Raw genomic sequence first — 17,841 nt, forward strand, 5'->3', positions numbered from 1 at the left:
CTAAGAAATGGATCTCCCCCTCCCCCTGCCCCAGTGTAGAGCAAGGAGTGAGAGTCTCCCTCTGCTGGGACTACTATCCAAGTGCCAGCCTTGACGGTGACCACTGCAATGGTGGAAAAGACCAGTAGGGAAGGTGCAGGCATTTGCAGCTGCTGTAATAGTTCCGTTAAAATTGCAACAAGCCTTTTCTCAGTAACTTTTGAGGTCACAGTCAACATTATTAACAAGGCAGGAGGAAATGGGTGAGGAATCAGGGGAATGGAGGGAAAGCACAAAATTTTAAAATAGCTGCACATAAAACATAAAACTTACTGATGAAGGTTATTATTTACAAGTGGGTGTTAGCCCACAACACTAAGTAATAAATTGGAACTCTTACTAGATATATAAGGTATATCCAAAATACAATCTAAAAATCATTTTACTTAATAAAATTCAAGCAAATCATTTGAAGCATTTAACATTGAACACAAAAAGTTTCATAGAAAATATTTGACTTGCAGTCTATGTCTTAAAAGAATCTAGCTTTATAGTCATACACTCCATACCCTTCCCCCACTGGGTGGCTTTGTTTTGCTTTTTTTTTTTTTTTTTTTTTTCCGTCACATTCTAATTCAGCTGGCATGAATGCCTTAATGGGTTTTGATTACACTTTAACCATCTGCACCACTGGCAATGGGAGAATTTTCTCTTTCCTTTTTGGGGTAAAAGACGATTGAGTGAAGATTTAAGGCTGGTTTTCTACTGAGACTAAGACCATAAGATAATACTATTAAACACACACCAGAAGCAAGCCTGCATGTGTGCATGTATGCATGGGTATATGTGTACACACACATACACATATACATGCGCACAACAATCCCTCTTTATACTGAGCTAGTTCTTAGGTGTGCTGCAGTAGAACAGGACAAGGGCAGAGGAAGGCACCTCTCCACTGAGACAAGGAGTGAGATTAGTCTCCCCAAATGAGCTAGTGATACTCTCAGGGTGCTCACAGATGTGTGGTGATTTCAAGGGTGAGGAACAAAGGCATCCCTTCCAGCTCAGCTATCTGTTCGGTGACAGTCTAGAACAAACAACCAAAGTAGCAACATCCAAACTACTATTGCACATTCTATATTACAAAGTAATTCCGGGTACATTTATATATTATGAAAAGCAGGCAGTGTGGTAAAGCACAAAACAGGGACTTTGAGGTCAGACCTGGGTTCAAATTCCAACTCTGTCCTTTCCTATCTCTGGGATCCTGGGTACATTGCTGAGCCTCTCCAGTCTCAGTGTCATACATCTGCGAAATGTAGGGGCTTTATCTACCTTGAAGGTTGTCCAATGACTTAACATAGGTCAAATATCACCTCAGAGAAGAAGTGTTCTTGGACCCCACCCCCAGTACAGCTCCCAGCACTCTGCGTTTGGTTGCTGATGGTGAAGTGACCATCTGGTCACCTCCCAGCCCACATTAGAGGGTTTTATGAGGGTAGGTCCATGTCTGAGCTTCCTCCCCATTAACCCCCAGTGCCTGGGACAATCTCAGGCACTTGCAGATGGTCAGTAAACTTTTGTTGAGTGAGTAAATAAGGAATTCCTAAGGCATTCAGCACAGTCTCTGGACTCCCAACAAGGAAAGATGCTCAATAAAGCAAAGCTTACTGCTTTACCTTCTCATTGAAATGGCCCAAGGTGAATTTTGCCCCATGGACACACAGCCTGTCTCCTGATCTCCTGGTTATGCCTCACTCAAGTTTGGGAAATGACTTTTCTGTGGGTCTCTGAGTTTTTATCTAACAGCTTTTATATCCTATTTTCTGGTTTGAAGACCTTATTCCAAAGGCCATTTCATCAGATCCCAGTATCTACTATGTAAAATGTTTTCTTGTGTTACTTCTTCTTCTTTTTCTGAGGAGAGTTTTCCACTTTACCCATGCAGGAACTTTTGAGAATTTAATTCCCTAGTTGATATTCAGCAAGAATAGAAGGAAGGGAGGCACAGAATACTTTCCTGTGGATAAATATGAAAGGTTATAGGCATGGATGGAGGTGGCTAGCAATGTTCTCCAGGCAGACCTGAAGCTTTCTTGGAGCAGTGTTAGAATTCAATGGTGCTCCCCCTATCTCCTGAAAAGTTCCACTTAAAATTAATATTTTTTGAACTTTTTAAAATTGCTACTAACAACTGAGGAGGCTACATATCTTTTATCCAAGCTTTAATCTTTCCTTCTAAATGAAGAGACTCAACCAGAGATGAAAGGAATATTTGGGTCATTATATCCAGAATGTACATGAATTATATTTTGGGAGTCAGTCTGGGTCTAATCTCAAATGTATGAAAGAGAACATGTTATGAAGTGTTTCTTAATCACAATTATTTAGAAAAAAAAATCAGTAAGTTGCTTTGATGTTAGGCCATTGAAATAAGATATTTTATGAATCTACTCTAAAACAGAAAGCAGAGGGAACATATCTGGAAATGCAAATGAAAGGAGGAAGAGATACTTCATTTAAATAAAGACTGGCAAATGTTTATCACGACAATGCTCCAACAAGGGCACTTATTGATGCTTGCAGAGGGACATAGGCAGCCTCCCAGGGTTGACAGTTCCTCACCAAACATGGCTTTAGATCCTCTTCAAGTCTACAGGGGAGTAATAAGTAAAAGTATCCTGTGGTGGTGATGTTCAGAAGGGTCACTATATGCTAATGAACATCCTTAAAAAATAACCCTGTGTTACTTTCCATATACAATTTTCTTCTAGCAACCTAACAGCTCTTGGCATCCCCCAAGTTCTACCCCTTGAGAGGACCCAATTGGTTCCTCATCTACTAAGAGATGGATACAATCTGTCAACAGAGGAAAATTGAAATACAGGGACCATGAGCACCTAGGGGGATAATACCTTCAGAGGGCTTTGGTGCTTTTGGAGACTAGATCACCAATCTAGAGGAACCTCACCAACATTGTGGTTTCCACATGTGAGATAAGGTTACCTTTGGGGCACAGATGGTTGACTAGACACAGCACAGTTCCTGGCATGCATGTCCTCATTATAGTCATGGACACACCACACAAATCTACAGTTGGGAAGGATCATCTGGAAGGAAAGGGCTCTTTAAATATTGATCTCACCCAAAATAATTCTGGGAATGATCACTGACTTTTTCCTCTTTCCAATTCTATATTCCACCAGGCTTTCTTTAGGTCTCCCCTATATGTGATGTCCTCCAGGCAAATTTATCTTGAAATTAGAGAAAGACTCTTTTTTCTTTAAAGTAAACGCTAAGTTTGACCCTAGCTAAACAACAATTTGGAAGACAATGCCATATTTCTACAGAGCGAATAGGCCTAAAATTATATTTTAATATATCTCAATTGAGTTCATGCAAAAAGATCTAGGAGTGAAAAACAAATCTCTAACTGTTTGAAAATCAAATCAATGTGTAAGTAGAATTTGTTTTATCTTTTTCATGCCCTTAAAGTAGGAAATAGGAGCTTCAGGAACACAACTGAGGAATCTCAGAGGCTTTTAGAGCTAAAATGGCCTTGAAGAGGATCTACTGCAACTACTTACAGATGGGGAAACTGAGGCTCAGAGAGGTTAATTGATTTGCCCACAAAAATACAATCTTTCATTACTAGACCCTGATTCCAGGAGAATGACATACTAAAAGGGGAAAATAATTGCATTTTCCTAAAGATAGCTTTCTTTGGCCAGTATCACCTTCCACCCTTGTAGTTAAACTGCCGTTGGGGGCAGCTGATGAACACATGGGCAGCTCTGTCATGAATTCAAATGTCATCTAAATGATGCTCATTGTTCCTCCTCTACAGGGATATTAGTTAGTGACATTGTCACTGGAATGAAGGGGTTTTCAGTCTGAGAATATGAAAAGCTACATGAGCTAAACATTGGAGAAGCTAAACATCTACAAAAGAGATAACTTGTACATCACCCCTCTTAGATTTTATAGCTGAGATGCTGTAAACCCCAGACCTAGGAGATGAAATTACAATTCTAAATATATTCTTTGTTCAACCTACAGACACCTCTGCCACTAAATGTCTTCCCGGGTTCTTGCAAAGGTCTTGGATTCTCATGAAATCGTGTCAGCATCTTCCATTCTAAGAGTTAGCTCATCTTTCACCAACTGTGCCTGCAGATACACAAGGTTTGCACCTAAAATTTCCCAGCTCTCCTAGGTTCAGTGGAGGTAGTTGATATGATATGTGAGGAGAGAAAAAATGTTTTTTAAAAATCAACAAGGTTGATCTTCTAGAAATTTTTTAGGCAAAAGTAAGGTGCTCAGAAAGGTAGAAAGAAATATATATATATATATATTACTTAAGAAACACATGAAAAATAAAAGATTTTGAAAGAGTTGGCCAATTTCATTCCACAGCTTTTTTTTTTTTATATTCTGCACAGCTTAGTGCCTACAGTTTCAAAGTCTTCACTCAACCTGGAATTTACATTTGAATCTTTCCCAAGTTATATCTGTAAATGAGACCAGCTCAGTGATTGAGTTAAACCCCTTGTATCACTAAACAAATTATGTTATTTATCCTGAACAATTTTCCTCAACAAGTACTAAAAAGACACAATTTCTTAAAAAGCATGAAATTTATAGACTTCTGGCTTGGAAAGTGGCTTCTCATTGGAAAAGAGATGAACATTAGAGAGACGAAACTATGAAAAACAACAGTCATAAAATGGAATCACTCTGCGTTTCAACTTTCTCCCCCAAGACATCCATGTGGCTGCATAGTGAGCAACTGAGAAGTTGCTTGCAGTTCCCCATCCAGGACCAAAATTATTTGGTCACAAGGAAGGATTCTACTAAGGAAAGGAAACCTCTCGTCACAAACTGTCTTGCAGTTTTAAATTCACCCCATTGTGGCATTTTAAATTCTGTGTGTAAAAAATAAAAACAAAAAAACCTTTCTCTATCTTCTTCCTAGTTAAAGCTAGAAAGGGTAATGGAGAGAAGACCCAACCCCACTGGGTGAAGTTGAGCACTAGACACCCACAAACCAAGCATGGTTCCTAGGAGCTGAGTCACGATAGTCTCTGTGTAACCGGGCACAGGCCTGCTGCCACAGTTCTGGGAGTGTCCATGGCCACCACATGTAATTTTTCTCTTGACTGCTCTCTGGGCATTTTACCTCTCTGCACGGATTTTGTACCTCAGGACAAAATAAGCAATGAGGCGCAAGGAGATGAAGAAAATTCCAAGGACAATGAAGTCCAGGTATAGCTTGGCATTTTCTACATCCAGTTCTCTCAGGATGGCCTCCGACTTCTGAAAGTGGCATGTCTCATCAATGTCACAGTGCAGGTCTTCTCGATCGAGGCCATAGATGGAGAGAATGACACCTTCAAACCCGTACCTATAACAGAAAGCACAAGCATGAAGCAGGACTCCAACCAGCCAGCCAAGCTGACTAACCCACACTCCCTGATTCTTGCCTCCATTTGTTGAAAGAAAATCTTCCTGTGACTCTCTGCCTGGCTTTCCTCCCTCCACAAAGGGCTTTCTTCATCAAAACACATCCTCACCTTTCAACAACTTCCTGAGGTAAACACATTCAACAGCTGCACTATGTTTTTTCCAATGCTGTTTCCTCCAGAGCTCCCAACCACTGCCACCACCACCACAAAAACTCAAATTGTATAAAGAGTAGGTACTCACTCAGTGGTGAAATGAATAGAAAAATATATGAACCTTTTCTGATATTATATCATTTTTACCAGTTAGATATCACAAAGGCTCTAACAGCTTTCCAAGGACTTTGGAGTATTTAATAAAACATCTTGGTACCCTATACTGTTCTGCCCCACCCCTTCATTGTCAGAACAAAAACACTAATTTTGAGAAGAAAGCTGCTGGTTTCTGATTTCTTAGTATTGGAGAGCATACAGACTGCTGAAATTCTGTACAAGGGCTTTGTTTTGATTTTGTTTTTCTGAACAATATACCTGGGTTTGAACTGACATTCTAGAAAAGAAGAGCTTGTTCCCAACTTCAGATCTTTGGTGTCACGTGGAATCACTACAGCTATGGGAGAAATGGTCTAAAGACGGGCATTGCCAAACGATGGGCCAACATGCCAAAGACCCATTGGGCAGAGAGGATGGAACCTGATCATTTAAATGCCTTTGGCACTAGAACATTCTTGTTCAAAGATATTAGGATGTTTAAAACATGACTTATTTTATTTTCCCCTGGATTTCTTATTATGGTTTACAGACACCTGGAATGTTATTATAAGCATTGTTCATTTCAAAAAGTAACGTGGAACTTACTCAAAGGGGTGAAGTTCCTAAAACACTCCCTTCCTAAAGCTGCTCTGTCAAATACCCAGAATGTGGGAGTACAAAGTGCTTTTTCAGGGTGTGAATGGCCAGTGTTTGTTTTACCCTTGTTTTTTTGTGTGTGTGTTGGTGAGGGTGGGGACCCACACAGCAAGGAAAAGAATAAAAGTCATCAATACCCTTGTGACCTGCATTTAGCTGATGGCCAAGGAGTAGCTTTTGTGAATAGCCATACGTTAGCCACAGGCCCTTCTCTCTGTCATCATGTAATCTCTGGATTACAAAAGTCCCATCTGGCCCTCCCATACTACCTGACATAGGAAATGTAGGACATCCACTGCAGGTACGTGGGGATGGTGTCAAAGCTGACGAAAAATCCGGAGAAGAGGAGGACTGGGATGGCAGTCACAGGGCCCACGAAGGTCGCTACCTGGGAGTGAAGCGGGAACACAGGAGAACTTACTCCAAGGAGACAGGCAGGAAGTCCCACCCACTCCTCCTCAAGATGCCCCTGGTGGCCATTTTCTGTATAGTTCATGACCAGTTGCACAGGATGACACCCTAAAGGGCCAGGGTCCTAAGGATGGATTGACACAAGAACCAAGAAGGCAGCCAAAAAAGCGTATTTTTCCATCTTGTAAAGTGCAGGCAGTTTGGTCTTGCATAGGGCAAGGATTATGTTTTTATGCCTAGATGAGTCAGAGGAGGTTGAGAAACCAAAGTAAATAAATAAATAAATACATAAAGCTTTCACTGAAAAGCAGAGGCAGGGTATCTTCTGGGAATGGTAATTAGGTGCACTTAATTAAGCACAGGGGAGAGTGTCTCCCTGAGGAGCTAACAATTAAGTAGTATCACTGTGTCTGACAAGCCCCCTCTAGAGGCAAAGGCACAGCTATCTGCCCTGCTATGACATCCACCCACAGGTCTCCAATAAGCCTCCATTAGACTGAAGGCAAGCAGGTTGGAAAACTTGAACACTGTCCCCAAGCCAGGCTGACAGTCTTTCTCACTGGAGACCCATGAGAGTAGACATGCCTCAAAGGTGAGACTTCTCAGCACTGGACCCCAGGTTTCAAATAGTATTTAGCGTGTAGTAGGCACTCAGCCAATATTTCCAGAATAAATGGGATAAACTGGATTTCATCATGCATGAATGGAGCTCTGTGAGGGCAAGCTGCCACGGGATGAATTACCACCCCCAACTCCATGGTAACTCTTGCCTTTAAAACCAAAAAAGAAACCCAAACTCACTGCTGTCAAGTCAGATCTGACTCATAGTGACTCCTCCTTGGGTTTCCGAGGTAGTATCACTACAAAAGTAGCTTGCCCAATCTTCCTTCTGAGGAGTGGCTGGTGGGTTTGAACTGCCAGCCTTCTGGTTAGTAATCAAATGCCTTAGGTACTACACCACCAGAGCTCCCCTTGCCTTTAAAGTAGAACAAAAATCTAGTAAGATGTTGTGGTGCATACGTGTGTGAGTGTGTGTCAATGTGCATGTTTGAGTGTGTATGTGAGTGTACAGTATGTGAGTGTGTGTGTGAGAGAGCATGTGTGTGTGTGTGAGTCCATGTGTGTGGATGTATGTAATATGTGATTGTGTTCATGTGTAAGTGTGTATGTGAACTGTTGTATTTTGTGGGTGGGTGTAATCATTGTGGGTATGGTTTGTGAATGTGTGTGTATGTGTATGGTTTATGGGTGTGCAGCCTTGTAAACAGGAACATCACAGATGGTGCTGAGTATACATGAAGCCCCAAAGGAGGGCTGATGAGTCTCCCAAGGGCCAGTGGGGCTGGCTCTTTGGAAGGTATCATTGAGCAGATTTAGATTTGAGAGGTAGATTTGAACCTTAATGGGTAAGTGGTGGCTTTCCAGGTGATTCTGGGCATGCCAGACTGAGGGATTAGAGAACAAAGGACAGCATACCTGAGGTGTCCCTGTCAGCAGGTATTTTTTAGTGTGGCTGGTGGTGGAGATAAGGCTGAGTGGGCCAGGAAGCCCTGAGGGTCAGAGCATGAAGGACACTGTGCTCATAGTGGGGACTGTCTTGTGGTCTGTGGGGGTCCTGAGGGTGGCTGTGTGGGGAAGGCAGTGGGAAACCCTGGAGATAAATGCCTGCACAGTTTGGGCAGCAAACACTTGCAAAATGCTTGGTGGTATGTGCCAGACGTTGTACAGGGCTTTGGAGACAGTGTTAAACTAGATAAAGTACCTGCCCCTATGACGAAAAACCAGCAACTTTCAACCACAAGGCAAGTTTGAGGGCAGGGATGTGGGGCAGGCAGACCAAACGAGAAGGCCCTGACTTGGGGGCAGGAACTGGAGTAGCAACTGGGCCGTGAGATCACACCAGACCCAGGGAGGGAAATCCACCTCCCACCTGGTTTGCTAAGACCAGCACAGACCACAGAGGAAAACCCTGTCCTACTTTTTCTTTAAAAGCCACATGGCATCTGACTCCTGACAAAGATGTACTGAGGCCCTCCTCTAGGCAAGGTGTTAGGAGACACTGCAAAGGAGACCATGGTGAGGGGTTAGATGGTGGGTGTTGTGGAAGGAGGAGCAAGGAGCACCATGTCACAGGTGCTAACTAGGGGTTCAAGCACCTACACGGAGTATCATATGTAGTCCTCATCACAATCCAAAACCCAAATCTGTTGCTGTTGAGTCGATTCTGACTCATGGTGACTCCCAGTGCTGCAGAGTAGAACTGCTCCATTGGATTTCCTTGGCGGTAATCTTCAGGGAAGCATGTTGCCAGGCCTTTTTCCACAGTGCTGCTGGGTGAGTATAATCTGCTAACTTTTAGACTAGTGTTCAATCAAACATGATCCATATCACTGTGATTCCCATTTACAGATAGGAAACTGAGGCCCTGGAGGTTAAGTAACTCATTCATTAGGGACTGTGGAGATGAAACAAGAATACTGGCACACCAGTGAGGAAGGGGCAGAGGGACTCAGGTGTCCTCACTTACCAAGAGTTCTTTTTTAAGAGGATAGGATTTCTAAGAATCCTTGTGGTTACAGAGGAAGGAGCACTGAAGTGAAAAGTTGGAAATCCACAAGGCTGTGGCGTATTGGGGGTCAGGAGTCGTACCAGGAGTCTTGGAGGTGAGGAGGAGGAGGAAGGGCCATGTGGAATCTGGGGTATGAGTGTGTGTGGAGTGTGCAAGAATTACAGGGAAGGTCTGAGGGCTGGATGAGTGGATCACATGGAAGCAGCAAAACACAGGCATGGGACCCCAACCAAATCACTTGAGCTCTCTGGGTCTCAGTATTCCCACCTGCAAAGTTGGGATAGTACAACAACACTTGACTTATGGGATGTGGTTAGGAGTGTGTGAGTTAATATGTAGAAAGTCCTGGAAACAGCACCTGGCTTAAAATACGTACCACGTAAGGGAGTTCCAGCAGTCCCTAGGTGGCATAAATGGTTTGTGCTCAACTACTGACCTAAAGTTGGTGGTTTAAAATCCCTCTTCTAGTGGTACCATGGAACGAAGCCCTGGCAATCTGCTTCTGTGAAAATTATAGCCAAGAAAACTATACAGAGAAGTTCTGCTGTGCAACATATGGGGTCGCCATGAATTGGAATCATGATGGCAATTGGTTTGGTTTGTTTGGTTTTAGAAGGGAGTCCCTAGCTGGTACAAATGGTTTGCATGCCTGGTGGCTAATCAAAATGTTGGTGGTTCAAGTCCACTCAAAGGTATCTTGGATGAAGGGTCTGGGAACCTACTTCTGAAAAATCAGCCACTGAAAACCACACATAGGGTTGCCATGAGCCTGAGTCAACTCGACAGCAATTGACTGCAACGGAACCTGCAGTCATCATTACCCACTGTAAATCTGCCAGTCCTGACTGGCCAAGATAACATGACTCCTTCCTATGAGAACAGCCTCAGAAAGCCAGGCTAGGAAGTTCAGGGCAAAAGGGGACAAAGGGGTCCAGGGAGGAGGTGGTGGCCCAGGGAGAAGGGCCTGGCTTATAGTGTCCTCTTGGCCAGTACCTGCAGGGATGTGGATGCAGCCCCAATGAGCAGGCCCAGGGATTGGGCCACAAGCGATGTCATGGTGCCCAGGGCGGCAAAAAGGACGAAGCGCACAGCGTCACTTGGCTGAGAGGTCATCCAGTACACGATGCTGCAGTAGGCCACTGGGAACATGATCTGGGGACATAAAGCACATGACTGCAGCACTCAGTTGCCACCCCATAAACCACTGGGTTCCTGGGCAGTGCATGCTTCACCCATGGTTCTATGAAGGTCCACCATTGAGAAAGCCATGTCACACTGCTGCATCCCTCAACTGACCCCTCATATAGGAATCAGGGTCCCTGACCCCACTCTATAGGGTACAAATGAAGCATCCATGGTCTCTCTTCAAGTGACATCCTCCTTCACTACATACCTGAAAGGGGACATCAGCCATGGTCTTGGCTAGGTAGTAGGCCTTCAGGCTGTACCAGTAATTCAGATGCTCCCGAAGAAATACTCCCATCTCTAGAGGAACTATGAGAAGAGGTAAATGAAAAAATGAGTTCAAGTAGACAGGCCTGGCATGACAAATATTTAAAAAGGACAGTCTTGTGCTGAGCGACTCCTAACCCCATTCTGGCCTATGTCCCAGTGTGGACCCTACAATGCTTGAAGCACATAGAATTTGAGCCAGAAAATATGAAACATTTTACCAGCCTTGGTGGCACAATGGTTAAGTCCTTAGCTGCTAACTGCAAGGTTGGAGGTTTGAACCCACCAGCCACTCTGTGGGAGAAAAGACTTGGCAATCTGCTCCCATAAAGATCAAAACCAAAAAAACCAAACTCACTGCCATCAAGTTGTATCCGACTCATAGTGACCCTTCCTTGGATTTCCAAGGTGGTATCTCTACGGAAGTAGATTGCCCAACCTTCCTTCCAAGGAGTGGTGGTGGGTTTGAATCACCAGCCTTCTGGGTAGTAGTCAAATGCCTTAGGTGCTGTGCAACCAGAGCTTCCCCATAAAGATTACAGCCTGGTAAATCCTATGGGGGCAGTTCTACTCTGTCCTGTAGGATAACTATGAGTCAGAATCAACTCAGTAACAGTGGGTTTTGGTAGGTTGGATAATGGTGAAATGCTTGTTTGAACCCACCAGACACTCTGTGGGAGAAAAGATCCAGTGATCTGCTCCCAAGATCACAGCCTAGGAAACCTTATGGGGCAGTTCTACTTTGTCCTATAGACTGGCTATGAGTCCGAATTGACCTGTTGACACACAGCAACACCACCCGCACCCTGGAAGAATTTCCAATCATTTTACAGTCTGAAGAGTCATTGAGTGGAGAGTCATAGCATGAAGAACATCTACACGAATATTGAGCATTTAGTTATTCACTAAATCTTGTTGTTGTTGTTGTTATGTGCCGCCAAGTCAAACCCGACTCACCGATCCCTCCTTGGGTTTCTGAGGTGGTATCACTACGGAAGTAGATTGCCTGACCTTCCTTCCAAGGAATGGCTGGTGGGTTTGAACCACCAGCCTTCTGGTTAGCAGTCAAGTAACACTGCTAGTGTTACTCTTATCGAATTTGCCTCTCCTGAAACTGTCACAATGTTACTCCTTCTCATAGTCAAGACCTCCCAAGCTGGTCTTGGAAAGTCAGAGCAATTCTGAGAGAAGGCATGGTTGGAAGGAAGTGTTTATACTGGAACTCTGGTAAAGTAACAGCTTTCTACACTATTAGCTTCAATTGACCAAGGGGAGACAACATTGGGAGCAAATTAGAATTACATGGAAATCCATCTATAAGAGCTTTCCCCCTCACTGTGATGGCCATACTAGGGCTATTTTAATAACTGAACTGTTCTTGTCAGTTGCCTCTCACTTGGTGACCCAATGTACAATGGAACAAAATGCTGCCTGGTCTTGTGTCATCCTAATAATGATAGTTTGAGGATCAGATCATTGTGATCCAGAGTTTTCACTGGCTGGTTTTCAGAAGTAGATTGCCAGGTTTTTCTTCCACATCCATTGTAGTCTGGAACCTGTTGAAAGTTGTTCAGCATCATAGCAACATTCAAGCCTCAGCTGATAGGTGGTAGCTGTGTAAGAGGTGCACTGGCCAGGAATTAAACCTAGGTCTTCTCCATGGAAGGTAAGAATTTTACCACTGAACCATCTCTGCCTCCATACTGAACTAGGTAATGCTTAAGTAGTAGAATTTGAAGGGCTCCTAACTAGTGTACCTTTAAGAAATATCTCCCCATCAGCCTTTCTACCATGCTTAAAAGTCTTCCATTAGCAATGTTTTCCTTTGGCTTAAATAATGCATTTTCTTGTCTAATAGCAAACATAGTAATACCTACATCCATCAACAAAAAAGATATTATTCAGAAAAGTAGGCACTATGCTTTCAGAAAATTGACCTATTGGTCAAATTATGCTTCAGTTCCCCATTCTTGGGTACGAACCACAGATAACAAAGGGAATATCTATGATCATAACTCACATGTGAGAACAGTGGGCATGAGGGCAGCGAACATGAGGAACAGCATGGAGAAGAAGAGGAAGCCAGAGTTGCTGAGGACTTTCTTGGCTTCATTCCCAATCCCCAAATAGAGCAGGCCAATGAGAAGGCCAATTCCAATGTGTGAGGTAATCCGCAGGTGTGTCAGGACCTGGGGACAAACATAGTTTTTACACAGTGTGTGTATAAGTTAGGGCTGGGAGGTCCACAAGGACAACAAGGCCAAGGCCTTCCGAAGCACTGGAATTTGAATTCTGTAACAGGTTTTATGCTTCATCCTGCCCCTCTCCTCCAGAAAAAAACAAGCTCCAAACCCTAAACCATTTCAAACCTATACACAGACACATACACACGTGTACATACATGCACAATGCAGGATTTTGTTGCTGTTAAAAGAAAAGTAATAATTTCCCTTTGTTAAATCCCTTTCAAAAATGGCAAACCAACAAGGGTAGTCTGTTTTGAGAGAAGAAATGAAAATGATGGTGGGGAGGGAGGCAAAGAAAGGATAGACCAAAGGACCACACTGAAAGAGCTCTGCACTCTTCAAATCAGGTCCCAGAGGCCCCACTGAGCATTCAGACCCTCCTAGGCTGGTAGCCAGATTGTCCACTTTAAATGGTGGGTACTATTATGGTTCCCCATTATCAATTGTTCCCTCTTCCCTTTCTGCAAGGGATTACACACCCCATACACTGCCTTGTGGTCTGCAATCCTTTACTGAAGAAGGAATATACTTCCCCATTTCCCTTGTGTCAAGAGTAACCATGTGACTTGTTTTGGCCAGTGGAACATGAGTACAAGTGACAACTGACCACCTTTGAGAGGAAGACTTTAGAGCCACCACTTGGTTTCTTTCTTCTACTTTCCCTTTGCCATGAGAAAGGCATGGTCCAGAAAGCGGGTGTTCCTTTATTTTGGGTTCCAGAATGAGAAGACACATGAGCAGAGCTACAACCAACCCAAAGCTACCAACATGTAACAAAAGCAAGACATAAATATTTACTGTTGTCAACACTGACGTGTTGGGTTTGTTTGTTATGGCAGCATAACAGAGTGAAAGCTGATTAATACAAATGAAGGAAAAACAATCCAACAGTTCATTCAGGATGAGCTTCCATAGCCATGAGAGTACAGTTTAAAGCACTCTTACCGAGTCCCTCATGATGCTGAGGAATGTCCTTTTGAAGAGGATGCAGAACTGTGTGAGGCAGCTGGCTGAGAAGCTGTGGCAGCCTTCCATGGAAGTGGAATCCTAAGGACATATCCAAAAAAGGAGATGAGGTGAAACTCCAACCCCTGGTCCACTGCATCTTCTCTAAGAAAGAGTCATGCAGCCGGGTGCAAAATGCAGCATGCAGCTCTCCCTGGGGAGGTTATGGGATTTGTATTACCTTTCTCAACCCCTTTAATCGTTTTGCCTGCTTTACCTCTTCAGAGGGCCGGTGCCAAAGAAAAGGGTTCACCTCGGCATCACCACCAAGGTCTTTCTTGTAATCGGAGTCGCACATGCCCTCACGAACAGCTCTCACCAGGCGGCTGTTCTGATCGCCGTACTCGCCAGATGCAACCTCCATAACTGCACAGAAAACAGATGTGGGGTCAGTTCCAGGTGCCTGGCAAGGTGGGGGCACTGATATTGCTAATATGTATTGTGGGTCACCAAAACACCAGTTGCCATTGAGTTGACCCTGACTCATGGTGACCCACATGTGTTAGAGCAGAATTGTGCTCTACATCGTTTTCAATGGTTCATTTTTTGGAAGTAGAACACCAGGGCTTTTTTTCTGAGGTGCTTCTGGGTGGACTCTAACTTCTAACCTTCCAGTTAGTAACCAAGCATGAGCCCACAAACTGGGCACTACCAGGGACTCTTAATTTTGCAGCTACAAAGTCATTATTATAGGGGGAAAGAAATAAGCAGGAATGATTTTAAATGATTAGGTAGATGCCAAATGATGAGGATAATGTCAAAATCATGCACCAACCAATGTTAGACTCTAAAACCCATAGTGAGGCCATTGAGCATGTCAGGAAGCAGGAAATGCAAAGGTTGACACCTACTCTTCATTTATTGACATAGGTTCCATAAACAGATTGTTATGTGAATTCAGTGTATGCAAGAGTGAGGGGCCGGGCCCCATCTTCAAAGCCAATGTCTTCCCTTCCTCCTCCTTCTGTTGCTTACTGCTCACTGGGTGCTTCTGGCTTATCTTGGGATGCATGTGGTGGAGTGGGGCCCCTGTTCTCCATCACTGTGGTGCACAGAGGGGTTGGGGGCAGTGATGGTGGTGGTATTAGGGTATTTCCTGCTGCCAGCTCTTAGTGGGGATGCCACTTTCCGCCATGCCATCAACCCTGAGTGGGAACCCTGTCCATCTTCCATCTGACTGGGTCCCACAGCTCTGTGTAGGTCCCCTCCCTCTTCCCTCCTTCCCACCTTCTCCCACTGACCACCCTGGCAACTTCAGGCCCTCATCGGGCCTCCCCTTGCTTGCCAGTGACCTCATGGCATTCCACTGTCTCCCCATGCTGTTTGCTTCCAGAACAAGACATCATGGAGAAGTATTCCATGACTGATCAGCCACCTTCCCTCGGATGGCCTGGTCATTGCCAAAGCCTCTAGTATATCATTTGGGGAGGCCTGGTTGCAACCCCACCTGGGGCCCTGACCATCTGAGAAGTTGCCTGAAAATTTTTTCAAAGTTGTTGTAAATGCAATATGTTGGATAAGTTGATAAGTAGTCAGATAACTTCTAGATAAGTTGGATAGTTGATAAGTACACTGTGAAGTCAGAGTTTGAGGAATCACCTGCTCACGCATCTGTAAATTTATTCACTCATCTTAAACTTATTACCTATTACAACAATGTGATAGTTGGTACTGGGGAGATAAGCAGAATTCCTGTTAGAAGAGCTCCCAGCTTAGTGGGATGAGTGATGAGGGCAGTTTCACAGGACCACAGAATGCCTGAGGCCAGGATTAGCCCCTCTTCACCCTTCACTTTCACCACTCACTCCCACCATCACATCTCTACCCTGGGCTTCACTCAGCTTACTTCCTCTCTAAAATCATTAACTGTGCCAGTGACATCACATCCTCTCCAGCCAGCTGGCTTGTTCAGCCACTCCCATGATGATGGCTCTTCCAGTCCACTGATCATGGATTTCCTCCTGGTCCTCTTCTCTTCTTTTCCCTACTCTCCTCCTCATGCAGCATCCCTCACTCCAATAACTCTCTTGCTAATCTTCAGGCTCCCTCATCCTCTCATCATTTTGTCACACCTCTCTGGCAAAGCCAGCTCTCTGCTTTCCCAGAGCCTGCATCAGGGCAGCCAAGCACTTCCAATAAAGTCAAACACCAAGACACTGTGGCTCACTAGAAACTCATCATCAACAACCTCAAAAATGCCCTTATCACTGTAGGCCATCTCTGCGTGCCACCCTGACACATGTTACTGCTGCTTCCCACCTGCCATATTCCTCTCAGCTCCTGCCCTCCCTTCAGATGCCTGGAACTCTGATCTTCACTGAGAAACTGGAGCTCCCAGAGGAAATATCATCTTTCAGGATCTCTCCCCAATTCCATGTGTGATATTTCTTTTCCTTTCCGTCCATCTTCCCTCTAAGGTCTTACCTCCTTGCAGGCTTAGGGTCTTCCCCACCCCTACTTCAGGAGCACTATGTCACCAAATGTACCTTCTTCTCTTCTAGATCAATATGCAACTATCAAAGCAATCCTTCCCACTGATTTTTCCATGAACTTCAAGTTACATCCTTCCAGTTGACCACCTTCTCTCCTCCTCTCATAGCCTACTCCTTGTTAGTGAGCAGTATCTCCCAGAATAGTCCTGTGTGACACCATTTGGAAAACAGCACAGAAAGTATGAAGATCTGGTAGTGGCATGTCCAAATGTTTTTGAGAAAAACAACTGAGCAGGAAAGGCTGATGGCAGAAAGACTGAGGAGAGGATGACAATGACAAAAGCTTGGACTCCAAGCTCAAGACCAAGGGGAATAGAGGTAGGAGTGAAAGCCTTTGACTATCTAGTAAATATGAGAAATCAGAAGGGAATCCAAGGGCTCCTGCTCAGAGAGCTGGGAAAGAAAGATGCTGTTAACTGAGAACAAGATCAAGGAGTTGGTGGTTCAGTGGTGAAATTCTCACCTTCCATGTGGGAGAGCTGGGTTTGATTCCCAGCCAATGTACCTCATGCACAGCCACCACCCATCTGTCAGTGTGTCAGGCTTGTGTGTTACTATGATGCTGAACAGGTTTCACTGGAGCTTCTAGACTGAGATGGACTAGGAAGAAAAGCCTGACTATCTATTTCTGAAAATCAGCCAATAAAAACCCTAAGGATCATATTGGTCCAATCTAGAACCTGTCATTGGGATAGTACAGGATTGGGTAGTATTTCCTTCTGCTGTGCATGGGGTCACACCATGCACTGGGGCCAACTCAACAGCATCTAACAACATTAACTGAGACCTGAAGCACAGAAGGAACTTCAGCAGATATAATGGGAGGAAAAGAGTGAGTTTGGTTTTGGTAACTTAGGATTTGAAAGAACTACAGATTGTGTTGACAGATATGTCAGGGAGTATAAAGCAGAGTGGGTGTTGGGGATAGAGACTGGTTGGTCACTGGCATAAGTGATGTTTTATAGAAGAGTAAATGCCTTGGAAGGTGTGGACAAGGAAGAGAAGAAACCAAAGATGGAACCTTGGGCCATCGTGATGGTGTTGAGGTTTTGAACTGTAAATATGGTGAGCACAATACAAGTAGCAGTCCCTGGGTGGTATATATATTTAACATATTGGGCTGCAAACCAAAAAGTGGAGGTTCAAGTCCACCTAGAGTCACTGGAAGACAGGGCTGGTGATCTACTTCTGAAAAATTAGCCACTGAAAGCTGTGTGGAGCACAGTTCTACCAATACACCTGGGGTTGCCAGGAGTTGGAGTAGACTGCAGGGCAAGTAGGTTTTTTTGGTTGGTGTGCAAACAGTGATGAGA

General features: G+C 44.2%; 1 protein-coding gene across 1 annotated transcript in view; it reads right to left on the reverse strand.

The window, feature by feature from the left end:
- Window positions 1-5,157: 5,157 nt before the first annotated feature.
- The window catches only part of ABCG1 (ATP binding cassette subfamily G member 1), a 103,080-nt gene continuing 90,396 nt past the window's right edge, over window positions 5,158-17,841 (reverse strand). Inside the window, exons 9-15 of the mRNA XM_007947278.2 lie at window positions 14,254-14,402; window positions 13,977-14,078; window positions 12,806-12,974; window positions 10,727-10,827; window positions 10,327-10,485; window positions 6,623-6,741; window positions 5,158-5,386 (exon numbers count right to left, since the gene is read on the reverse strand). Of these exons, the coding sequence (XP_007945469.1) occupies window positions 5,158-5,386; window positions 6,623-6,741; window positions 10,327-10,485; window positions 10,727-10,827; window positions 12,806-12,974; window positions 13,977-14,078; window positions 14,254-14,402 (1,028 nt within the window). The remainder of the gene's footprint in view (window positions 5,387-6,622; window positions 6,742-10,326; window positions 10,486-10,726; window positions 10,828-12,805; window positions 12,975-13,976; window positions 14,079-14,253; window positions 14,403-17,841) is intronic.

This window comes from Orycteropus afer, unplaced genomic scaffold, assembly GCF_000298275.1.
Source record: "Orycteropus afer afer isolate SDZICR_OR568_19922 unplaced genomic scaffold, OryAfe1.0 scaffold00179, whole genome shotgun sequence".
In the NCBI taxonomy this organism is placed as follows: domain Eukaryota; kingdom Metazoa; phylum Chordata; class Mammalia; order Tubulidentata; family Orycteropodidae; genus Orycteropus; species Orycteropus afer.